The following is a 27,769-nucleotide window of genomic DNA, read 5'->3' on the forward strand; positions in this document are numbered from 1 at the left end:
TTATGAGCTACTGCCATAGCAATCGTTGAATCGAACTCAAGCATTGATTGGAATTATTCAAGCATTTTACAGTGAGTTATTGATGATGATATAAGTGTTAAAATTCCAAGTTTATGTTGTTTTGGAGAGAGAATCGACTGAAATTTAGAAGAGTGAAATAATATCCTCATTGTTTTGTTTCAAAAACGTTTTATATAATATCGAAATTTGAGACGTTTTCGATTTCCGCCTGTTGATTTCTCCCGATCATATTCTTGTATAATATTATGATGTGTAGCTCTATTGATACATAAATAAATGAATATCAATCGATTTACTGGAAATTAGAGCCGAAGTATCATTGATATCTAAATATTTGAAACTATCAGAAGAGAATGAACATGTATCGTCAATAGACTGACTGATAACATCTCTGTGACCTAAAGGAACGTAGTTGTCATTTCACCTAATATATTCATTCTAGTTCTCCACCTGTTTATACGTCAAACTTCATCAGGCATTCTGGCCGTAAACTCAAACTATGAATACATAGTGGTGTGTGCACTTCCAAGGGGATCAACAGAATGGAGTGTGTTGCTACAGTCTCCAATAATATTAGCTCAATCATCAATTCAGAAGAGCTTCTATTAGCTTGAGAACTACGTCCCTTATTCAACTCACAAGAATAATGGAATTGATTGAGATCAATTTGATTCGACCCTAATATCAAGTTGTTGATAGTTATAATTCTTGTAGTTTTGATATTAATTCTCTTGCAAAAAAGTATTGGGTGGCTATTCTAAATCGAAAACGTCAACGGTAATCAATTGTAACGATGCTCAAAACATAATACTGTTTCTTTTTCTAAAGCCGTGTCCACACTGAACAAATGTTCGGCGAACATGTTTGTTGAGGAGCTCAGGTACAAACATTTTAAAAACTTTTTCAACAAACATGTTATTCGTCGAACATTTGTTCAGTATGGACACGGCTTAAGAAACTGATCAATTAGCAATATTGGCTTATCATATTTCTTATAGAATAATCAGATTCCTTTTTAGTGCTAATGATATGATGTGTTTCCCGAGTACATCAGAATATATATTCTTCATTATATAAATAGGCTACATCAATCATTAATATGCTCATCATATTGAAGTACATCCATTAATCTAGTTACTAGAAGCAGCAATCCTGTGATCAACACCTATCATTATAAACTGTAATGTGTGACGAAAATGATTGTAATAACAAATATTCTTAACCTATAAATTAGAATTAGAACCGTTTTGGGCTTATAAGCCTTTGGTACTTTTCTGTAAGTTGTGTAATTTTGAATGGTTAAATAAATAAATAACCTTGATGATTATAAATAATCTCGGTAATCGATTGAACTGCTTGTCTGATTCGCACAGTATATAGATTCATGAATTCATTTTTCATTGAATAATTGTAATTTGTACCCACAGCTATTAGTTACAACTATAATTCCTACAGCTTCTAACACTATCCAATTCTCGATGTAACTTATGGACTGATATAAAAAAGTATTCTTTTTTCAAAGTATTATTGCTCTAGTCATCGTTGAATGAGAATGTCATTTGCAGTATTTTAGAAATATTTTGATGAAGAAAACAAAACTTATCAACTTCCAGCAAGTCCAAAAAGTAGGTCATTGATTATGAGGCGAACTCTGTACAGAAGTCAGCGTCTGCAGTTTTTTGAAACAACATTATTTTTTAGTAGCTCATACTTGGGTTTATCAGACCACCTATTCCCAGTTTCTACCGACACATTCACGGTGTCCAAGCGCTTACTCCTTTCATAGCAGTTGACCAATATTCCTTCCAAGCGAGAACGCTTGAATAGGTAGTATGAATTCAGATGTAACCGGACTTTTTTCGTGACGCTTTTCCCACAAGGTTGAATGTTATCTTCTTCACACTCCGTTTGAAACGACTCCGCCGTTACAACTTGTTCCGACGAATATCTTCTACACTTCAAAAATCTCATCATCTTAAAGTCGCATGTGTGCATTGCATTACACTGTATTCACATTTCTTCATCCTACCAATAACTGTTCCTTGACTCGATCGATTTATCGGGTGGGATACACTGATTAGAGAAAGATTCCTGAGAGCATTTTTCTAGATTAAAAATTTCAATTCTCTTGAAAAAGGCTTCCATTTGACAATAAAAACCCCACAACTTTTGAATATATTTTATGCTATCGATTCTCTATGATACAGTAGAACTTCAATTATCCGAATTAATGGGGACTGGGGCCCATTCGGATAATCAAATATTCAGATAATAGGAGTATTTTTTTCATTTAAATTGCCATTGGAGAGAAAATAGGCTACGTTTTGATATTGCACTACTTCAACATCAGCAGAAAGTTCTTCCACTTCCACTTCAACATCTTCTCTCACACTTTCAACAATTTCATCGTCATTGAGAATTTGAAAACCAGGGTCAGACGTGTCACAAGCCATCCACTCTCCTACATCTTCAGCACTTAACTCTGTACAACCAGGAATTTTCACAATCATTTTTCTTATTTCCTCTAGTGGCAACGCATCTTCATCCTCTCCATTCTCTTGTTTCTCATTTTCTTCAGTGAGCGAACGCGCAAACACTGGCTTCGCGGGGGAAGAATAATAGCGCACTTAGACTTTTTCGGACACATTTTTTTCTGAAAGTGATTCGGATAATCGACGATTCGGGTAGTCGGAGTTCGGATAATTGGAGTTCTACTGTATTACCAAATACGTTATTGATGAGCCGCGATTACCTGGAGGAGAATATATATTTTCTGTTGATAAAATCTGTTTACAATATCTGTGTGACTTGTATTGAGGGGATGAAACAAGTTTCAATAGCTTTAATGAAGAGAGTATTCTGTCACTCAATTGAGTAATCACTCAACTTATACAATACCTATGCATAAAAAATAAAACTTACTATTTCAGGTTGAAATGTAAATATTCAATTATGTTTATGTTTATTCATTGTAAATTTAAAATTCATTTTTCAAGGTGCAAAAGTATTATCAACATTTATCATAGCATTCTTGAATTTTTATCTACGAATATGAATGAGATTGAAAGGAGACTTCCACTTTCAGACAATTGAATAAATTTAATAGATCCATATAATCAATTTGCTGGATGATCTCATTCTAAATAGGGAATCACTATAACCGGAACTCGAAGGAGCACGAATTCACAAACTACTGTTTGTAAAAATTATCAGAATAAACGTTCAACACGGTAGGAGAAGAAACTAAAAAAATATGATCAGGAAGGTGACTGAAAATACGTCTACAGTATGAAAGATGACAGTATCATAGTACTATAGTAATCTATATTTCTTACACTAGAGACTTATTTTCAGTACCATCTTCATAATTACCAATTTCTCAATAATTAAACATTTTTTATGATTTCGAATAAGAGTTTCTCATGTCGATTCATGCTTTGACGCGTTTCTAATCCACTGCAATTGAATAACCGTCTCGTCAAACATTATTCATAGTAACCCTTCAACAAGTAACATAATCCACAGACGCAAAGTATCTCTCTCTCTCTCTCTCTCTCTCTCTCTCTCTCTCTCTCTGTCATACATTCACTCAACTATCTCAACTATCCGTCACACATTCACTCAACTATCATTGCGCAAAACACGTCAACGAGGCTGAAGACAGAGAATGTACCTGGTCTATGTGTGTGTGTACTGTCCAGTGCGTTGAGAGGTTTTGCTGGGTATTTATGAGGATCGGAGTGAGTGGTGACCAAAGCACAAGACTGCCTGTTGCCCCGTGTGTTCGCCATTCATCAGGCTAATGGCCGAGTGCTAATGAGCGCAAGCCTGAGAGAGAAGAGAAAGGGAAAGGGCCAGCAATGCCATGCTCCATTTGACCCGCTCCGACATGTTAGTGTTAGTAACAAGTTACATGTTAATGGTGCTAGCTGCTACCTGCTCATCCCTCCCAAGTGAGCCGTTTTGTCCCTCTATCGTAGCCACACACCACATGTGAATCGCATGCCATTCATATTATCCTTGTATGGGACCAGTGATATTGAAAGTAATAGAAATCAAATTCATTCATTCATTCATTTATTTATCGTCACATTACATCAATTTTTGAGTAACACTCATTTGACTGGTGACATGTCAATACTAGAACAAAATTATATCTAAAAGACTTAGTTCTAACTTCTTAAAAGTAAAATAAATAAATACACTCTATGATGTATCTCATCAAATTCATATGGAAATGAAAGTCACAAAAAGTTAAGTTACACTCTACAGCCCCTTTTCACAAATTAAAATTCGGCAGCAGAGTATAGGGCTTTCTCTACTAGCATTTTTCTGACTGTTAGTTTGAATTTGTTTATTGAATCTAGATTTCTGATGGCTGCAGGTAATTTATTAAAATAACGTATTCCAGAGTAGAATGGAGTTTTTTCTAGAGCTGTGTGTCTATGTACTAGAAAAGCAATGAGACTACTATTGCGTGTATTATACCCGTGATTATCTGTGCAAAATTGAAATTTATCTAAATTCTGTTTAACAAAAACCAACAATTGATAGATATAAATAGATGGTAGCGTTAGAATGTTTAGGTTTTTGAAGAATGCTTTGCAAGAATCTCTTGATCTCAATCCACAAATGACTCTTATTATTTTTTTCTGGATTATAAAAATTTTACAGCTATCAACAGAATTTCCCCAGAAAATGGTTCCATAGCTTAGATATGAGTAGACATATGCGTAGTAGACGGCCAATAGGGTGCTTTTGTCTAGTGAGTGAGAGAGGGTGAGAATTACAAAATAAGCTTGATTTAGTTTTTTTGCAAGGACCTGAATATGCTCCTTCCAAGTAAAATTAGAACAGGAGAATTGAACAGGTTATAAATGTATGATACACAGTTATAAACCGCATGTAAATCGCATGCATCAGTCAAAATTGTATGGAACCAGCTATTGAATGTAATAAAAATCAAATAAAACGGGTTGTTGACTCTCACTTTGGATAAAATTGAAATATTAAGAAGAGAAAAATACTCTAGTTATTAAGAAAAACGTTTTGGGCGTGGAAAGTAAAATATAGACATAATTCTATCAAGGTTGGTTCATACAAACCTTCATATAGGAGATTTGATAGGACCTGTAATAATAGGTACTAGTGAGCCCCAAAACTGGAGAGCTCGTTCATAGACTATATTGTATTCATTTTAAATTCTGCATCTAGCAGTGATTGCAAGTATATTGAATGTGAATCAAGAGAAAGTTATGGGTTAATCTGTATGTGTAATGGGGTCAATTCTTGAGGAAATATACCCAAGAATATCCTTCCCACCAACACTTCAATTGGAGAGAAAAAGAGTGTGTGAAATAGATCGGGAATGATAGAGAATGCCAAGATCATGACCCAAGAATAAAGGACCAATTGCAGCCAGACATGCCTGCCAGCTCCCCATCCTCTCTTCTGATTGGTGGATTGGAACGCCTACTGGTGTAGTTCTCAATCCTGCAAGTAGATTGCGCCAGTTACTGGGATGCTCCTGTACGGTGGAACGAAGAGGAGCGCTTGCAAAAGTTCTGTCAAGTTGTCAGAAGGGAAAATCAGTATTGTACGAAAGAGGAGAGTACTGGAATGACGCGCTCCTCCTTGGCACCTCTACGATTCGCGTTTGACATGGGCTTGACAAGATTTCAAAATTCAGGCTGATTATATAGCTTGAAACGTGAGTCTCCACATTTACTTTCAATCTGAAATAATACATTTATTTTACGCTTCTCCTTCGTACTTTAACTGGCTAACAGAGTGCATCACTATCTAATCACATATACATTAAATGCAACACCCTCAAATATGAAGCTACCGCTTCACATTTTTATATTATGCGATTCAGGAAATTGAGGAATTTGGAGAAAGAATGAGAGTTTCATTGAATTGTGGAGACGTTTGTGGAGTACTTGAGGCAATTTCAATTTCCTATGCAGATTCAGAGGTTATCTCCTGTATGAGGAAGCAGGGAAATGCCTATGCAAATTCACTAACAAGAATAAACAAGTTGGAATCTCTAACGACGCATGTAATTTGGAAGTGCTGTAACAAAGTTTGATAAACTTGGAAGTTATAACAGAACAAGCACTCACGATCAGTTTCGCCTATCACTCATTACTAATGAGAATATCTATACTGTTCCTGCTTTATATCAAACTCACAGAGATCCTGCTCTTATTGAATAACATGTATCTTATCTAATATCATGATCAAAACTTGAGGAAGCTCCTACTTCCAGAGAGTGTAAGTGGGTAGCATGAATTGAGCAGTTCATCATAAATACAGTCCATCAATATTTCACTCAACTCTTGAGTTTTTGATTCCAGAAAAGAACTGTTCTGATCGAAACTTTAGAAGATCCACTTGGTAAGAAGTTGGAAATTAGGCCTAAAGGAATAAATCACCATCTTCAGAGCTCTATAGATTAAATGAAGATTACGCTGTAATGGGAACTGTGAGTTGAAAATCGAGTTATATGATGTTCAGACACTGAATGTAGCTCTAGAATGGAATCAGTATCACACTTTGTTCACGAGCGCTCAACAAGTAGTAAGCTCAGTTGATTGAAAAACGAAGCTCAGAAAAATCGCTCGCCAAACAAAAGGCTTGATATGATAAATTGTTCCAGGCTTACACTCCTGATGGAATGGAAGCTCCCTGATGAATCATCTGCTTCCTGTCATCGAATTTAGTTGTCAGTGAGAAGAAGAGCGAGTGAAAAATAAAAGGAAACGGAAATAGAATCTGGAATGATGAAACAGTGTTGTGTGACGTCACTAGTCGAGGAGGTGCTGAGTTTCAACACAATAGAGATATGAAGCCACTTAACATCTGAGCAATTCATCATTCACTTCTGTCGATGACAATGGATAGCATCAATAACATCACAGCCTTCCATTGATAGTAGAAATGCTGGATTCCGAATTGAATACCGTGCTTAAGTTGAGAAAATGAAATAGTACTCATCACCGAGACATATTTTTAGGATGGAATTTCAATTTTCATCTCAGTATATGTCAGTATAATTCGATTAATTATAACAATATCATTTATTATACCACAGATAGGCTTGAATCTGGAATGAATTATACTCATGAAATTATATTCGACACACATCTCAAAACTAATATTATGGTGAGTGAACTAAAAATTTGGAACCGAAAGCTGGAGATAATTTTGAATAATGACAATGTTGATTCTATTCATTGCTTTTGTGATGGAAGTGATTTTTAAAGACTTAGAATTCTATAGAGATTCCATTCAATTGGATTAACCACAAATTAATAATACTCAAGCTGAATTTGTGTTTGGCCTAGCATTCTTGTGCCAATCCTACAATGATAATATCATACTTCAACACCTTACAATATATAGGCAATTCATTTTCCTGTTATATACTCATCTCATAGACACATTGATAGAAAGCGATCCGTTTTTTTAATGTTTCTTGAAAAAGGCTTCTCCCAATTACTTTGTCACTTATCAAATTTCAATTATTCACCAATTGAACTGTTGTATTGCATGTTCATTGAGAGGCTGTATACAAATTAAATAATTCAGGTTGAATTTTCAATTCACAGGACTACCTTTGGGGCATTCAATGCTTCATATTAGATAGTATTTATTTTACTCATGTTATATTGTACTTTCCTTTTCCCTTTTACAATAAAGTATTTGAATATCTATGAAAAATTGAGCTCCATGCATATTTTATAGGAAATAGTCAATGTATATATGTAATAATATATTACATGGTATATATTGTGGCATATATTATGGTATATATTATGCCACACAGAGTAGCCTATAGGGAACACAATATAGAAATTAGGAAACAATATTGTATTTGCTTATTGGAATTGATTGTATCTGATTGTTTATTTATCTTTTTGAATAAAGAATTTGAAAAGAATATTATATGTTTTGAGTAGTAGGCTACTGCAAGTCAATGGCATGGATAGAGGGATAGGTAGTCCAAATTCAATGAAGATCAAACAAGTAGGTCTAACAATTATTATTATCGTCAGTTAACAATGTGGCCAATGATATTGATTCAATCATTTGTAATTAAAGCAGAGTATTAGTGGTGACTCTCCCTTGGCTCGATTGTCACGTACAGAGTGTGATTATGCCGGTCGGTATCACAATAATTACATGCTAGTTACATTCTGTGTTGTGTTGATCTGTTATACTCCAATCATCACTCAACATAATTGACAAATCATGCTATGCTGATTGTCAAATTACTGTGAAATGTTATCACAATTCCTGAATATTATAACTGAAATATTAACTTTTTATTTTTTTGTGTTTACAGAAAATGGACATTAGAATACATTGATACCAGCTGCTTCTCCAAGTGAGTACTGAATACAAATTCAATATTATTCACTGGGAATTTTTCATGAAACGTTTCCTGGGAACAAAACTGAAGATACAAACTATAAAGATGCGAAACTATGTTGTGGTGATTCCATTTCCAACGGAAACGATTTGTTATTGTCAATAACAATAATTTTGCAAAACAATTTGAGATACTAGTTCCAGTTGTTATATCATCATCAATAGCAAGTGAACTGAAACTTCACTGATCCGACAGCGGAATATATGATAGGTCTAGTGTAGGTGGTTAGTTTTACGATTGGTCATTAGCTGTAAACAAATGAAGGTTGAGCTACATTGGCCGAGGCTAGATACGCCCTAGTACTTCAAATATGATACCAAACAGAACAGTTGGACAGCAAGATATCAAGAGGAACTTCAATAATCACATAGAATAGTACACCAAATGGATAAGAATATGTGAATAATGGAAAACTTATGTTGCACACAGAGGACGAATACGAAAACATGTAAGTTTTTTATTCTTCTTAAATTAAAACATTGGATTATTTCTTATTCTCCTCATATTATTCATTTGATTTTGTTAGTCATGAGTTTCTTTTCATTTGTTGTTGTTTATAAATTTACATGGCCACATTTGGAATAAATTATTATTATTAAACGAAAATCCAATTCAAATGCTGTAATCCACCCCCAAGACTTCTGCTACTGCAAATATTGACAACAGGGCAAATAGCTAGATGGAAATTCGATGAGCGCTACTATTCAAAATGTATATGTCAGCCCGGGAAAAAATTCCCGGATTTTCGTTCAATAATAATAATCGATTCATTAGCATTTGAATAATTGCAATATCTCAGTAATTTCCATGTGTAGATATTTGGAATGCCTAGTCTCAGCCAATAACGTAGATTTCAACCTTCACTAGTCTACAGCTAATGACCAATCGTAGAGCTTCACTCACACTTTACTGCACAATTATTTTCATGCTTCCATTCTACTACAAAATGGTGCCTGATGAGTCTTGTCTGTTGTGTGTTGTGTTTGGTAGATGGGGGATATTAGTAATAATATCGGAGTTTCGCTCGTTATTTTTATTTATTGATAGACAGAACACAATTCTCTGATGATCATGTTCATATTTCACAGCTGGCTATACGTCATCTTATGAATTTCGGGGATTTTTCACATACTCACTTTTTTCTATCGACAGCTGTTTCAGCCAAGGATGAATTATCCTTTTAATGTCGTTCAGCGAGTTTTCCCAAGGATAAGACCTAGAGCAATCGAATCTTTATATCATAAACCTACTATGTTCCAAATTTCGTGAAAATCGTTAGAGCCGTTTTCGAGATCCGTTAAACATAGTCATATATAAAAATATCCAGATATGAAAATAACCAGATATATAAATAGCCAGATATATAAATACAGAAATTGCTCGCTCAATATAATAGGATTATTAGATCACACTTTGATGTGTTATATATACTGCAGCTGATTGAATACTGTTTCCCCAGCAGCGTAACGAAATGTTGCATGAGCAAATCAGTCACTACCCTGGTGGGGTTTTTCCAGATATCGCCTGCTGTGCGGTTCCGTTCACGATATCCACAGGGAATAATATGTTTTTGCGAAGAAGCAACAAATTTCAGGCGTACAACTGCCTGGATCAGTGAACTCACTCAGGATTGGTCTCACATGATCGCAGCGTCACAACAGTGGAGATCGATGGCATCAGATGGGCTGCGCCATTCAAAATCCCCGAGGTCCTAAGCTCATTAAAACTTGCATTGATTAAGGCAACTTCTTCGTTCTAACGTTTACCACATCTTCGCAGTTTGAATTGTTCACACTATATGTAACCTAGAATCATTATTACACTGTAATATTAATAGGCTATCAAGACTTCATTATGAAGTCCCGTAAGGGGAAACTTACACATTAATGGCTTGTTCTTTAATCCTCTACCGTTCCCAACCGTGGTTCTGACTTGCTGATAATGAATTGGATTAGGAATATTTTCCTTTTGGATAATTTATAGCTGGAGCATGAAAGTTAATAGACTGAAAATAAATCTGTTATTAAGATGCTTTTAAACGATAAAAAGTATGATATTTACTGCGGAGGCTCCACATTAATTAAGTGAGCTTTCGTTCATTCGAGTTGATGATTAGTACATGTTACAGTAACTATATAACCAGATATCCCTGATATAGTAACTTTAGTACATGCTAGGAAGCTCATTCTTCCGAAATTTTGTCTCTGAACAGTTGATATGGTGGTTGATGGCATGAGCTTTCCAATGTATAAGTAAGTTTGAATATAATGTTGATTTTGATCCTTGGTTTGGTTTTCGAAAGTTCATGTTGAGTAGGATGATGTTGATTTTAATCACGTGCAATACAACTGTTACAAAATGGCGATTCAAACAGTGAGCACTGTATATGCAAAAGTAATTGCGGTTCATAAATTCATTTCAACTCAATTGAAATTAATAACTTATTACTTAATTCAATAATCTTCCATTGCTGTGTTGGCTGTTTGAATCCCCATTTGTATGAAACGCTAATTGGAGAGGGGTTTGTCTAGGCCAATGGCAGACGTTCACCTTTAAAGGTCATGACTTCCACCAATAACAGTGCTCGGCCATTAGAATGAAAAAAAACTGCTGCCCTTTTTTCCAGTTTCTGTCTACTAGAGATTGATAACGGTATAACAACCAAAACCGGTATCTCTATTTTTAATAAATCTGTACAATGGACAATTTCCATTTAACAAAATAACTTTGGAAATTTTTCAGTTCTTCATATTTTTTATTTTTACTCCTTTCCATGAGTATTTGAAATCTTTGTATCTCTTGAGTAAGGTACTATTTTTGTTATCTGTATTATTTATTTTATTTGTATTTTTTTATGATTCTTTTCATTTGTATTTGTAAGATTTTTATTGTAAAGGAAACATATTTGGGGAAAACCGTTGTCTCCATTGTGTATAAATAGATAAATGAAAAATAGATAAATAAGTAAATGAATAAATAATTAAATAAATAAATATCTAGAATTTTTATTAAATAGTTATTCCCTGATAGTTTTATTGAAAAGCCTCAACTCCTTATTCCTTTCATCCCTCCGTCGTTACGTGGAATTTATATTTTCTTTTTTTAAAGCACCGCCTACTCTATGAAATTGACAGTTTTGAAATTAACTGCGAAAGCACAGGATACGAGTCAATCTTTACCTGACATGTTGTATTAAAAATGTCTGAAGGTTTCAACAAACCATCAATTTTCTCACTTGAAGTAACCTTGATTCTTCAACTTGAACTAGACTACCAGTTGATCATTTATCCATCCATTTTAGCCAACGAGGACGCTGTCACGGTGTACTCGTGGTTCAATGTTGATTGACGCTCAACACACCCAATGACTAATGATCAATCACAATCCTACGCAGCGCTATTTTCTTCCTGTCACGCCAATATACCGACCTCAGTCTATAACTCTTGCTGTTTTCATATATATGATGACTTTGCCGTTTTTTGTACCTATTGTGGCTCTCAATCCCTTTAGGACCAGTTAAGCCAGTTACACACACATCGATTTTTATTCGTAGGACATTTTGCCGTCCTTATGGATTCCTTTATCAGACTTTAATCTTTAGACTTTATCGATCGAGACTTTATCAGATCAAACGGAGCTTGACAACCATCATCTGTTTTCAATCATTTGTTTAATTTAATTTATGAGGACGGCAAAAAATCGTACGAACAATAATCGATGTGTGTGTAGCTAGCCATACATCAACGATTCTCATGAACGACGATTGTGAACACCCAAATTATTTTTAGTTGGTTCGGAATCCAGCAAAAAATTTGATTTCTTCAACGTTCTTCCATCATTTCTCTCATTACAAATGATACTCCAACCTGAGTATTATGTGGGAATTATTCAAAACTGTATAATATTTTCTTTCCTCAATTTTGTTGGTGCCTTCTATTTAGTTGTTACGATAATCCGATAATAAACAGGCAACCTAAAAGCATGATGAATGTTCCATTTATTCATTTCCAATGGTAATAATCCGTTCCACTATAGTAATAATCATATGAAACAACAGGTCCTTCCATTCACCAATCAGAAACCAGCAATGACCGAGATTCATTCAAGATAACACGTGAGTGGAACTTCATTTAGAATGAATTAATGGTAAACCACAGCGTTAAACCAGCAGCTAACGTGATACAAATATTAACATGATTTGAATTGAGACCATTATCACACGTTTTATCTCAAAATACAGCTGAATCTTCAGTTTCATCATCATGTGAAATGACATAATCTGTGTTTCAAGTATACTGAGGGCTATCATCATCCAAATCACGCATGAATTACATCAATCACTCGTTAGCTTGTAGCTTTGTGATGCGAATTGTATTAAATTCTAAACAATTCATTAGTAATCAATTACTGGATGTGCTTAACACTGAATACCATTAACACACATGCCGAAAAGTTAGATGGGATGAGTGTTTCTCGCTAGAATTTGAGACCGAAATTCAACTTTGTGCTGTGTGGTTTTAAGCAATTTGTTTTCGACGGGCCAACAGTTAAACTTTGTCAAGTAGTGAATGAGAGTGACGTTACTCTATTATCTTCTTATCACAGCGAATCCAGTCATTCAGTCATTTGCACGCCCAGCGTCTCTGACATAGATGGATGGAAGTGAGGTCGATACGGATGTTAACCTAATTCAACCCGCTCCATATTCGAAATGTGACTGAAATTGCAGACAAAATTGTCATGTTGAGAGAAAAACTTCAGCTTCCCATCTATCAGTTTTTCTTCAACGATCATATTTTCAAACTTGAGAACAGTCATAATCTATCATAGATTGATATTCCACTATTTCATGTATGATGAAAACATTTCATCACGGCAAAATATACAGTAATTGAAATTGCAGACAAAGGAAATTTGTGATGTTAAGAGGAAAACGTTGGGACTACTTATCCTTCCTATCCATTAGTATTTCTTCTACAATCACATTGCAAACTTGAGAACGTAATCTATCATAGATTGGTATTCTAGTATTTTAACTATGAAAAAGCTCACGAAAATCAAATCATAAATCGTATTGAAACTACAACTGATAATATTTTGATCAAAGCTGACATAAAGTGTAGAGAATGTCTGTTGTATTCGAACCACTCCAAGTTGAAGTGAATTTCTAGTGAAAATCACAATCAATAAATGAATTCTCACCAAGTTTCATAGTTTTTTGGAAAGGTTGATCACCAGAGCACAGAAAATAAATCCACCTGAAAACAAGGAAGGGACAGAAAAGCACACACATTAGAAGATATTGTCTTGGAGTACATATGCGAATAGCACTGACTAGATTGATTGGTATGATCATATTGGAGTTATATTATTCGAGAATTAATAATGATTGAATGACTACTCCATTGTTTTGGTGGTATGATCAGATTGGAGTTACGGTATATTATTCAAGAATGAACTGTGATTAAATTAGTATTTTATTTTTGTCGATCTTGTTGGATTTCAAATTTGTTGAGCACTCAGGTTTTCTAATATTGATTATTCAATAGTACTTATTCTATGTGATTAAAAATGTGGGTTCGCTATTGAATTTTAGTAACTCGAACGTAATTAAATTGCATCCAATTGTGATGAAAATAGGAAGAGAAGGTTGATAACGAAAATTGCAAAGCAATTAGAGTGGTACGGTTGATTGGAATCTAGTCCCGTCCCACATTCACTGTGGGCGTTCAGTATTTGCATGATTTTTTCTTTCATGTACCGAATAAACTCATGGAAAAACCTTTGTCGATGCAGTCCCAAATGAATTGCCCAACTGCCATTTCATTCTCAGTCACTCCGCAGATTGAATAAAGAGCTATGACTCAACCACATTGCTCTATTGACACAAACAACCTGATAAAACGCAGAAGAGATTTGATTTACTCAAATTAAATGGTGGTGAGTAATAAATAACAAACAAAAAAGGAGCACAAGACTCAACTTTATGAAAAAATTGGAAGATTGATTTCCAGAATGGAATTGCACTAATCAACGTGACGTTCATCTCAATCTTTATTCATCTTGGGATCGCTTATTCAAAAATGAACTTTTAATATAGTTTAAACCATCATATGACTCGATTGGAACAAAATATAATGGATGCGACTGAACAATGATCAAACGGGTTCAATAGTTGAAACAAATCACAGAAAGTGATTTGTCATAGGTGACGAACTATGCATTCTCATATCTCATTTTCTATTACTGTCTGTGTAGGTAAAATTATTACTACTAATCAGTCCCCAATCTGAGTTCCTACCTCATTACCTCATCAGGAGGAACCATAGTTCATGTTTCGTAGGTTCAATAGTTAAAACAAATCACAGAAAGTGATTTGTCATAGGTGACAAACTATGCATCTCACTTTTTATTACTGTCTGTGTGTAGGTGAAATTATGACTACTAATCAGTCCCAAATTAGAAGATCATTGATTTTAATAATTTATTATGGTTTGTTCTCTGTTACAGAGATTAATTCTGAGGCCCGAACAATGTGTTTGAAGAGAGTTATGAGCGAATGGAATCCAATGGGGATTGACTGTTATAGCCAATCGTTCCCCAGCTACTACGGAGCCGACTATGTTCTTCCGTGATAGCTACGTTTCTTAGGTAACTATGATTCAGAATATTTGTATATTTTCAGCCAGTATGAGATAGACCTGCAGATAACACGAATGAATCTCATCCTTACTATGAGAATTTGAATTACGAATATTCGAAGTTTATTGAATAACTTGAAGTTCACTGAGCCTTTTATGAGAGGAAGTGATTGAAACTCATAGAATAATTCAGAAAAATTATATTTTTTGTATTCATGGAAGTATTTCTCAACCAGGCTTGATAAACTCAGATAAGGGATCATTGTGAGGAAAATGTTGATCTCAGTTTGCAACATTCTTGTTGAACAAAATAGTTAGAATGTATTGAAATGTGGGAACTGTTCCTTATCTTTAAATCCAATCTTATATCCCCTTTTCCCCTAATGAAAGACCCTCTCAGTGAATACATCGACCCTTGCAATGAGAAAATCCATTTCCAAATGTTCCCAATTGCAACGGAAGTATTAAGCAGCTATCAGCAATCTTATCTTAGTGCCACATCTAGTTCATGTACAGAACTTCCATTAGCCCTTCTAACAGTGAAAAGATGAAGCTGCAAGACTCCCCTTAGTATTTCTGCCCTGTTAATTATCTTGATTCATTTCAGTGGATTTGAGACAAAGGTTGTTGTCCTCACGCCTTGTTCCCTCAGGATTAAGCTAGTGGTTCCGATAGAATGATGAACTGAGCTGTCCTATTGTTAGTTGAAACAGATGATCATTCACTGCATGCGACAGAATGCCATTAGTCCAGCACAATCGGCGCTTGTAGGTCGTACATAAGCTACATCACCAATCAATAAGCTATTTCGTATCTAATAGAGAAGTGACCGATGAATTAATCCCTATCAATTATTGTTGACAAGCATAATACAGGTATGATACATGTCAGTACTCCCCAGCTGTCTCAGTAATATTGGCATATACATCGTGAGGCGGCCGAATATCATTTTGGTGGTTGGACCATTGATCTTGAGGCAATCACACACCAACGTAGCGCAGCTTGAAATATGAAATATTTATGAAATAAATAATTTTGAAGAATAATTATAGGAAGAATTTTTAAAACCTAGCCAACATCATCATCATCATCATCATCATCATCGTCATTCAAGGATTAGGCTCTGTTGGCCTGTTCCGGCATCCATTTCTTCATCGGTCGTCCGACGCCTCTTCTCCCATCGGGTTTGTCGTGCCAAGCTTGAATTGGAAGTCTATTTGCTGGCATACGAAGTAGATGGCTGGACCAGTCTTCTCTACTTTTCTTCAATATTTGCAATAAAGACTCTACATTCAGTTCGGCTCTTATTACTTCGTTTCTTATGTAGTCCAACTTAGTGTAACCTTCGACTGCTCGAAGGAACCTCATTTCGGCTGCTTGGATACGTGACTCAGTTTTTTTCATTGACACCCAGGCTTCGCTTCCATAAGCTATTATTGGTACAGCCATTAGTCTGTAGAACTTCATCTGAGTGGCTTGTCTTGTTTTTTTCCCTATTGTTCTACATATTGCACCACACACAGCACTGAATTTTACCTATTTCTCACTTACATCATCTTCTATATCAAATGAGATACGGCATCCCAAGTAATTGAAGCATTTAACTTGTTCCAAGAAACATATCTCTTAATTATAAAATCAATCTGTCCATCTCATACCAATTAAGCGTAGATTCAACATTGGGAGATGGCTGAGTCTATTGACGTATGGCTACGTCTTCCGAAGACGTATTTCTAAAGGAGCGTACAGACTTTCGCTCTGCTCCGCAACCGAACGTCACTCCAGCAGAGCGATTGATGATCGACCGGGGAGCAACAGTGGTTCGACCGGGGAACGCGAGAAGATCTAACATCTTCCGTAACGTTCATGATGGGTGCGTGGGCGGCGCGACTGTGGTTCGATGGAGGAACGAGGGCGGTACGAGGGAGGAGCGTGCTCGGTGCGGGTTAGAAGAGCGTATATGTGTACGCAGCTTTATACTCTGTACAAAGTTACTTCTGTCTTGGGTTGGACATGCGCAGCAGAGAAGGTACACAGCGGCAAGGATACAACGGCAGGCAGCTATGTTGCCGTTCTGAACCGGCCAGCGCTCTCTAATTTCTAGTGCTCGAGTATTCAAGCACTCATTAAACTCACAAAGTTTCCTCTCTGCAAGCACCAACTCGACTGACTCTAATGAACAAATTGGCAACTGCGCTTCTACCTATGACTCCATCCATCATTGTAATTGGCTGATCTCCCTCTATTTCTCTGTGCCGCAAATTCCTCCAAGTCAAAAGTAATTTTGTACGTAGTATAGCTACGCTATGTTCGTGATGACTGGAACACTGACACAGAACAGATATGACTCTAAATGTATAATAGAAAGCAATGGGACTGTCTTTGGTAGAATACATTATTGAAAATAGATATCATACTATAAGTAAATAGTTTTATCTCATTTTTACTTTCCTTGCCCTATTACCATAGGTAAGGAAAGTATTGCTTTCCAAAAAATTTAAGGTACCCTAATTTAATGTTTTCTATACGTTTTAAGGTCCCCTGAGTCCAAAAACATGATTTTTGGGTGTTGGTCTGTGTGTGTGTGTGGGTGTGTGTGTGTCTGTGAACACGATAACTCCATTCCTAATTAACCGATTGACTTGAAATTTTAAACTTAAGGTCCTTATACCATGAGGATCCGACAATAAGAAATTCAATAAAATCCAATTCAAAATGGCGGAAAAAATGGCGGATAATGGCTAAAAAACCATGTTTTTTACGGTTTTGCGGCCCTAACGATTTTCCTCAAATTTATACCCTAGATAGCTATTTATAAGCCCTATCAACTGACATGAGTTTCATTTCTGCGAAAATTGCAGGAGCTCCGTGATATTCATGAGAAGAATGAATTTTCTTAAATTTCTATCACGATTTTCTCAAAAAAGGACTTGACCGATTTTTTTCAAACTCATACCCTGTATAGTTATATATCAGCTCTATTAACTGGCATGAGTCTCCTCCCTGATAAATCAACAGGGGTCCACCCAATCCTTGAGAAATTTACTTTGTAACCTCCTTCTCGTGCGTGAGGTAGGTAGGTAGAGCAGTTTATTCAAAAGAAAACATGTCGATATTTTATTTGTAGAACAGCTGTTTTGAAAACTTTTAAAAAATCCTCAAATTTCATAATTCAAACAAAGGAAAATGTACTCTGAACACAATAACAATAGTATAATCGTGGTTTAAATTATTTAGCCGCCAATCGGAATAATGTTATTCCCCTAAATTATCCTCGTTAATAAGGCTTATAGATCAATGAGCAAGGAAAGTTGTGTGAGTGTACCACACCAGATTTTTTATTGTATGATTGGCTGGACTATCATCAATTTAGAATGGTACAGTATTGATTATGGCAATCAAAGTATTCTCGAACTCCGAATTCATCTCAATTATCTGTTCCTTCCGTCTTCTATGGTATATTAGAAAATTGTGCATTTATTGGGATTCATAGACTTTGTCTCACATTTATAGGACAATTTTACTCCTAACATCAATATTTCAATATGCTTCGTTCTATATACGTCTTAAATGCTTAGAATAAATATAATTTCGATAAATTTCCCACTATTATGTATCATGTCAATATGCTTCGTTCAATATACGTGTTAAATTCTTGAAATAAAAATATAATTTCGATAAATTAACCAATGTTATGTATCATATCAGCTCAAACATGGATTTTGAATAGAATATGTTTGTGAGGAGTGAGGAACTAAAGAACAATTTGGAACGTCGTTATTGTTGTGGAAATGATATGATTAATATACATATTGAATGAAAACAAATAACCAAGACAATCATGATTCAACACAATAATAAAACACACTGGATTACTGGACCAATCAATTCTGTTCACTAAAGGTTATGAATGGTCTAACAACAGTAACTGGTATCATGAATAATTTTGATAGACCAATCGTTTTCATTCAAATATGAAATATATATCAACCAAGACTATAGGTAAAAAGTTGGAGTTGAGAAAGCCCCCCGAAAACTCACTTGAAAGGGTTGGTGAGATTTCGACTTTACTTTCGAATGGTGCAATAACAAGTTCACATCAATAACAACAAAGACAGGAGTGCTATTGACTTTCTTCCACAAGTAAGGAGGCGGAATAGTCCATATATTTTCCCCTAAATGTTTCCTCGGGTCCTCCTTTGTTTTAAGAATAATTTCCACCTCAGATGCCCTTTTACCGAGTGTTTTCAGCAGTGAAAATAAGCTGGAGGTCTTTTCTTCTGTGTGAACTCAATTTGGAAAGGCAAGGTCTCTGAAGTGCTGAACAAAGTAGAAAATAACGCATTCTCCGTTTGCGTGGGATAACACAGAAAGATGAACACTGAGTTTTTGACGCTTATTTTTGAGTGGTTTATCCACAGTTACAAGATGGTAGGGAACCTTTCATCTACATAGAAACTCTCTTGACTTGCAACAAAATTGTTAGTGTAATGCATATTACACACTCACATTTTCAAATATTTTTGCTATGGAGAATGTTAATGCATCTTTCTCCTAAAAACATCAACATCACTAGATATATGGATAGGACTCTATAACATCGGTATTCATAATCGAATCAGACTGGAATATTGTTAAGAATATTTTTCTGACTTTGAGAAAATTCAACAAGCTTCATAAGACAGAGTATATATTTGATATACTCTGTCATATAAAGCTTTCAAAGATTAAATATTTGAAAGAGTTTAAAACTATTACAAAAAAAGTGAATGTACAAAAACAAAAAGAAATAACTGGAAAAATATTGATAAACTATTCACTACATTGCGATGACAGGTGTAGATCAGAGCATCAGAAGTCATACAAATTGAATACTATAACAATTAATTATTGGTTGCCAGGGATGATTCAGCAATGCTTGGAAGAACTATCAGTTGCAATCAGTCCAAACAATGAAACGAAGAAACTTTCTCCAATTGCTTTAAGAAAAAATTCCAAAAATCAACTTCAGCATCGCTTAGAATATTGTTATCATTATTTTCTGCAATTTATTATCGAGATATATTCTATCAGAAGAGTTTTTGTGAATGAAATGAAATAAAATAAATTAATAAATGAAATGAGATTGAATATAAAGTACATACGAAGATAAAGTAACGGGTTTAAATTTGACAGAGTCTAGGCACATTTGTGAATAAGATGAATCGAATAGCAATTGAATTGTAAATGTTATAGAAAAAGTATAGCAAAATGAAATATTGTTATTTATACTTGTTGTTGATCTGAGCTAATAATTGTAATCAAACCACAGTATCTATGTTTTTGAACCCAACTCTAAAATGGATTCACTACAAATATTTGTTTGGTGAATTATTATAGTATCAGTTGATGTAAAGATATGAATGAAGATTAATCTTGTCTGAGAAAAAGTTCTCTACCTTTTTTCTCCTTGGTCACATTTCGTTCCTCCACTTGAAAAAAAAATATTATTTAGAAATGAATTCTAATTGAATATAAATACTAAGAAATTGTCAAAAAACCACAGATTTATTGCTACTTATAAAGACCGGTTTCGTTGTTACACCATTGTCAATCTCTGATACCGGTGAGTTTATCAGAGATTGACAATGGTGTAACAACCGAAACCGGTCTTTCTAAGTATCAATAAATCTGTGGTTTTCGACAATTTCTTTGTGTTTTCATTCAATATGAATAATTACCACAATATCAACTTCTCAACTACACAAAAAGTGAAAAAATGAATTTCACAGCGAGGGTACAACGATTCTGATCATGTACAGCTGCCCATTATAGTTATTTGGAAAGGATGAAAACTTCCATTATTATGCTTAATCTTCATTTTCCTGACAATATTATACGAATGAAAAAACACACAATGGTGAAAAGTAGTAAGCCAAATGGCATTATATATTCAGCTTCAATGCAGAATGAATTGAATGAATGAGAATGAATTAAGTTGTAGATTGAATGAGACAATACTTCAAATTGAGTTTGAGATCAATTCATATTTCTAAGCACAATTCTCATCAACCACCAATCTACATACAGATTAAAATAATATTCCCAAGTCAATAGAAAGACACGGAGCAAGAATCCAGAGCATGAAAATTTAGAATCTGGCTACAATATTGTGGCATTATCGTAGATGATAACGTTCAAACTCCTGTTTCTGACAGTGAATGGGGAGCTTCAGGCAATAGAACCAAACTATGGAGAAACTACGGTTGAAAGCCTGAAAGCACTCAATTCATTTGACGGAACAGTGATTCAGTTCCATTCCGAGATTATTTTAGGATCCTGCTTTATAAGATTACGAGTTTCATCATTCGACCATAAGGATGGATTCATCCTTATTCACGAAAATCATTGGCTGTAGTTGAAAAACAAATTAACTCGTATTCAAATAAGTGTTGAAATTTCAGTGGAAAAATACATGATACACATAATACTTGAAATGCATAAAAATGATACAACATTAAACGTCTACCACTATCATGATATTACAATTTATGACACTTCCTTCCCATATCTGATGAAATAGTGTTTTTCTTATGTTGAGTGTAGGAGGAGAATAATGAAGTCACCATCAACCTCTATAAAACTTTTTTCTCAAAGAGGGTACCATAGTGTTTTTTTACAAATAAGAAATTTAGTAGCCCTGAATATATACGATTTTAGAATGAATAAGCCTGAGTGCATGATTCAGAATTATAGGCCTATCTATCCGTGATTAATAGGAAACTTATCTCCATGATTATAATATCATATTGTTGTTATCGTTTAACTCTTCTCTGATTGCAGATTTGAAGATGATCGAGCATTATCTCCACTCGTCCACTTTTGAGGATAGGAGAAGTGGAGCGAGATCAGCCAGCCGCGTTGAAAACTAGCAGCAATGGAGTACGACTACCCGGAAGTAGTAACTTCGGCGAGCGGCCTCAGCCTCAACCAGAGCAACTCGAGTCTCGCCAAGGATGACGTCACAGCACCTTGCCCTGTCGAGGAACAAACTTTGTACCTAGTCCTCGGAACCGAGATGGCCGTGCCGCTATGGGAAGCCCTCGCGTCACTGTTACTCTTGGGATTCATTATAGTTGGAACAATTGTCGGCAATATCCTAGTGATACTGAGTGTTTTCACACATAAACCGTTGAGAATAGTTCAAAACTTTTTCATAGTATCGCTTGCATTAGCTGACCTGACAGTCGCTCTCCTGGTGCTCCCCTTCAATGTGGCTTACAACTTACTCGGGCGCTGGGTGTTCGGCATCTACGTCTGCAAAATGTGGCTGACTTGTGATGTCATGTGTTGTACGGCTTCCATTCTCAATCTGTGTGCAATAGCATTGGACAGGTACTGGGCGATTACGGACCCCATAAACTACGCTCAGAAACGGACAATGAAAAGAGTTGTGTTGATGATATCAGTGGTGTGGATACTGTCAGCTGTGATCAGTTCACCACCTCTGATCGGCTGGAATAATTGGCCTGATGAGTTCGACCCGACTACTCCTTGCCAGCTGACCAGTCAGCCTGGGTATGTCATCTATTCATCTTTGGGCTCGTTCTACATCCCACTGCTCATCATGACCATCGTGTATGTGGAGATATTCGTGGCCACGAGGCGTCGGCTGAGGGAGAGAGCCAGAGCATCCAAGTTAAATGCTGTCAAGCAGAGTTTCACCAACCAACAAAACTCGATCAAGGAGCGGCAGTCGCCCCTGGACCAGGAGTCGGTGAGCAGTGAGACCAATCATAACGACGATCCGCACAGGAAGAGCAAGGAGAAACGCAAGAAAAAGAAGAGGAAGAAACAGGAGTGCAAGAAAAGTGAGAACAAGGGCAACAAGTATTTGCTTCCGATGCCAGCTCAGGAGGACTCGGTAACTGATCTACATCAGGAGGTTGTGTCCAACAACTCCAATCGAGGGATTGAGGGTATCAACAATACTTCAACTACCACTACAACTACAACGACAACAACATCCACTACTAACACAGTTGGTGAGCGGGAGCATGTGGTGGTGACCCCAGTAATGATAATGCCAGCCACCCAGAAACGCACTAACACTGTCCACCAGTTTATCGAGGAGAAGCAGAGGATCTCTCTGTCCAAAGAGCGCCGCGCTGCTCGCACTCTGGGCATCATCATGGGTGTGTTTGTGGTCTGCTGGCTTCCATTTTTCCTCATGTATATCATCCTCCCATTCTGCGAGTCCTGTTGCCCTTCCAACTCCTTCATCAACGTCATCACTTGGCTAGGCTATATCAACTCTGCTCTCAATCCTATAATCTACACCATTTTCAACCTGGATTTCAGAAGAGCTTTCAAGAAGCTACTTCACATGAAACCATGATGAATAATGAACTTCTCAATTGAGAATCGTTGTAATAGGTAATCACGTCTCATCGGAATATAGCATGAACTGACCACTCCAGAAACTATAAGCAAATTGAACTTCTCAGAGGTTTGAGTGCCATCACCTCTTCTAATCAATTACTACTCCTATAAAATAATACACAATAATTGTAATCGTTAGTGTAAATTATATCATGTTGTTGTGTTTGCTTTTGGATAATTTGGTATTCGCATGATGTACTTGAATCATTACAGATTTTATAGAAATTTTTTTATGAACTCACACTTCCTAATGATACATCGCATGATATATTATTCAGTATATCATGGATTCATCTGACGTATCAAGTTCTATTCACACTTGAATGTTAAACTTGAATAATCACTTATTTGTGCAATAATGATAATAGCATTTCGTTCATTTCTACAACGATTTCCACTACCTCAATGTGAGATTTCATTTTTTCCAGTTTTATATTGTTCTCACCTATTATATTATCTCAATATATCAGGTTGGATATTCTAATTTTGGATGATCAAAGAAACGTCGTCTTTGTTCATGAAAGCTGACTTTTTACTATATGATTATTGATGATTCTATGTTGTTGTGGACTAGTAGATATTGGATGAACACGACTTGATATTGTCAAAAACACTAATTTTTCAAAAGAATTTGAGGTACTATTCTCGGTTGTAACACCGTTATCAATCTACAGTAAACCGGAAGCTCCAACATTGAGCAAAAGAGTATAATATAGCAGGGGTGAAGCCCTACGATTGGCCAATAGTGTTGTTTACCAATGAAGGCTGAGCCCTACTGTCATTGGCCAAGACAAGGCACGCCCAAGTATGTCAACCTTCATTGGTCAACAGATATTGACTAATCATAGGTCTTCATTCAGTATTCTACTGTTTAATATTTAGGCCTTCAGTTTACTTGATATTGATTCTTTTTATATTAGAGCTGCAAATGACGAAAAATTCACAGCCAATATGGCTGATTGTAACAAACGTAACAAGTATCTCAAATTATTATTTTGAATCAGAGTTTTTGTCAATTTCATTCACTACAATAGGTGGTTGTTAGTGCTTCCCTCTTGATTGAGTGGTCGAGACATATTCTTCCCTTCTACAGTTTGTGTATCCTTGACGGAATAATAACATGATTAGCTAATCATTCCTCTACAAAAAATAGGCGGGAGACCGCTAATGACAATGATTATGAAATGAAATGAAAAAATACTTTATTAGGCGGAGTTAGGATTATTATTATTTTAAATATCAATAAAATATTATTTTATAATAATTATGAAATATAATATTAATATATTTCGTTGAACATACACTGCTATACAAGTCTATCATAAATTGATTTTTCAGCTCGTGTATTTCTACCAGATTCGATATGTAAATAATTATTACTGTTTGGATATTTCCACCGTGTTCAAATATTTTTGTATGCATAAGTGAGAAGGTGATTAAATGTTTATAAGTAGTGTGTTTTGTCAATGCTCATGAGGAATTTGTGATATTGTCAATAATGTGAGCTCTCAATGAACTCTTATCTCTTATATAAATAGGTGGTTTGGAAAGAAATCATTCAATTACAATATATGGATAGCAATATATATATTATTGAGATGCTTTCCAGTTCTATATCACGTCTGTAAAGATATATTAATAGTAATATATAACTTACGATTCATAAAATGAGTTATGCAACTCACATGAACATTTTATAGTTCATGATTCATAGTAGTTCATGATAGTTATATGATTTCTCTCATCGAAAGAGTCATATCCCATATAATTTATCAGTATGAGAGAGTTATAGGATTCCATTGAAATCATTATTATTGTAAAAAGCATGTCAATACATGTGATTACAGTTCTCCAGGTGATAATTGATTATCTATTCATTGGATTATTTATTACTATTATTATTCAGATTATTCATAATCTATTGATTATTTTATTTATTTGAATAAACCTTGCTTTATTTACAAACAAATAACTATGAAAGAAAAATAATACATTTCCAGTCAGTCTACAAATATAATAGAATCCAGATAAGTATGAGATAAAAAATAATCTTTTTGGCAGAGGGTGAAGAGTTGTTGCATTTCAACTTGTGCTCTGTTATTCATTGTAATAAACAATTTCAAACCTAAAATTGATATGAGTGGTCTGTATGGTCTAGTATGGATTGAGTAGTCTTCAATCTTGGAGATACTGAGAAACAAAAAATCAACAATTTCAAGTGCCAATTAGTTTAGTGTGTGAACTAGGATTTTGGATTCAAAAGCTAATATCAAAATTATTATGTCTAGTAGAAAAATGAGATTTCTTTGAATGATTACAATTGTAGAATGTTCTGTTAATAAGCCACGCACACACACTTCGTTTCTTGTTCGTATGATATTTTGCCGTCGTTATGAGTTGTACTAGATTAAACGGTACTTGACAAACATCAACTGTTTGAAGTTCTAAATATAAAACCATAGCCACCTCTAATACAGAGGTATGTATTGAGAGGTGGCTATGATAAAACCCACCTGGTACTACCTGGTACGATGATGAAAATCGCATATCTATAAAAATGTAATATTTTCACATTGAAAGTTTCATTAGAATTTGAATAGTATAGAAGAGTTATATGAAATTCAGTACAGTGTTTCCGATTCGCTCAATGATTGTAATCACGCTACATACACCCAATATAACAGTAGTCACTTGATTGGATAAACTTCTGGCTGGATGTTTATTCAATGGATGAAATTTAATGCAAAGTTATATCAAGAGTTCTATAATTTTTTCCTTGTAAATAAATTATAAAAGATTCTGAAGGCTGTAACAATACCTACTATTACTTATCATTATAAATAGAAATAATAGTAGGTATTGGCTGTAATTAGATTTATGAGGGAAATATATTTAGTCCACATGGAAAAGTGCTTAATGTAGAGAGGATGCTGTGCTAGGTTAATTAAAACTGTTGTTCAATGATTTTACGAGTGTTGTATTTTGAATGTACTGGGAATGTAAATTTTGTGAATAACTAATTGTATATTTTGGTCAAAATTTTATGTGAGCGATGTTTCATAGATTTCGTAGATTAAAATAAATTGTATAAACATGTAAAAATCATATCTTTCCTGCACAAGGTTTCCTGTTTTAATATTTTCTGAGCCCAGGTATTAAAAAAGGAAAACTGTGTAAGAAGAATTTGAAGCTGTCTAATAAATAGCTGTAGTTAGGAAACAAAATTGAATATACAGTACATACGAAGTTCAAGTAACGGGTCTAAATTTGACAGAGTCTAGGCACATCTGTGAATAAGATGAATCGAATAGCAATTGAATTGTAAATGTTCTAGGATAAGTATAGCAGAATAAAATATTGTTATTTTATGCTTGTTGTTGATCTGAGCTAATATTGTAATCAAATTATAGTATCTATGTTTTTGAATCCAACTCTAGGATGGATTTACTACAAATTGTTTGATAAATTATTATGGTATCAGATGATGTAAGGATATAAATTATACAATAAAAATTTTCTTGTCTAAAAAAAAGTTCTTGACCTCTTTCTCCTTGGTCACATCTCGTTTCTATCCTTGAGAAAAACTTTCCAATATTCCAATTATGAAATGCTCGTTTTTAAGAAATAAATTTCACAGCGACGGTCAACGATTCCGATTATGCTGCCCATAAACATTTGAAAAAAGAACACTTTGGTTAAAATGGAAAATATTAATTTCTCTCGCAATACTATACAAATGAGAAGAAATAATACACAATGGTTGCTTAGAAGGAGTAAGCTAAAAGGTAATATCATATATTCAGCTTCAATACACAATGAATGTAAAGGAATTAAGTTCTAGATTAACTAAATGAATCTATACTTCATTTCAGATCAACTCATATTTCTAAGCACAATTCTCATCAAACACCAATTTACAGATTGAAATAATATTCTTAAGTCGATAGAGAGGCACCGAGCATGAACATTTATAATCTGGTTACGGTATTGTGGCTTTATCGTGAATGATAACGTTCAAACTCCTGTTTCTGACGGCAAATGGGAACCTTCAGGTCATGACAGCAAATTATGGAGAAACTACGGTTGAGAGCCTGAAACACTCAATCCATTCGACGGAGCAGTGATTTGGTTCCATTTCGAGATTATTGTAGGATCCTGAGTCATAAAATTATAAGTCTCATTATCATCCGACAATAGGAATAGATTAATAATAATATATTCGTGGTTTTTATTGGTGGGGAGTCTCTCA

The 27,769-nt window shown here is 35.0% G+C and overlaps 1 protein-coding gene across 3 annotated transcripts in view; it reads left to right on the top strand.

Moving 5' to 3' along the window:
* LOC111057212 (tyramine receptor 1) overlaps positions 1-27,052 on the top strand; it is a 153,366-nt gene extending 126,314 nt beyond the window's left edge. For all 3 annotated transcript variants that reach the window (XM_039426272.1, XM_039426274.1, XM_039426273.1), the window contains 3 exons: positions 8,372-8,413; positions 14,969-15,109; positions 21,922-27,052. In XM_039426272.1, the coding sequence (XP_039282206.1) occupies positions 22,016-23,476 (1,461 nt within the window). In that variant the 5' untranslated portion in view covers positions 8,372-8,413; positions 14,969-15,109; positions 21,922-22,015 and the 3' untranslated portion in view covers positions 23,477-27,052. The remainder of the gene's footprint in view (positions 1-8,371; positions 8,414-14,968; positions 15,110-21,921) is intronic.
* The last annotated feature ends 717 nt before the right edge of the window (positions 27,053-27,769 follow it).

This window comes from Nilaparvata lugens, chromosome 4, assembly GCF_014356525.2.
Source record: "Nilaparvata lugens isolate BPH chromosome 4, ASM1435652v1, whole genome shotgun sequence".
Lineage (NCBI taxonomy): Eukaryota > Metazoa > Arthropoda > Insecta > Hemiptera > Delphacidae > Nilaparvata > Nilaparvata lugens.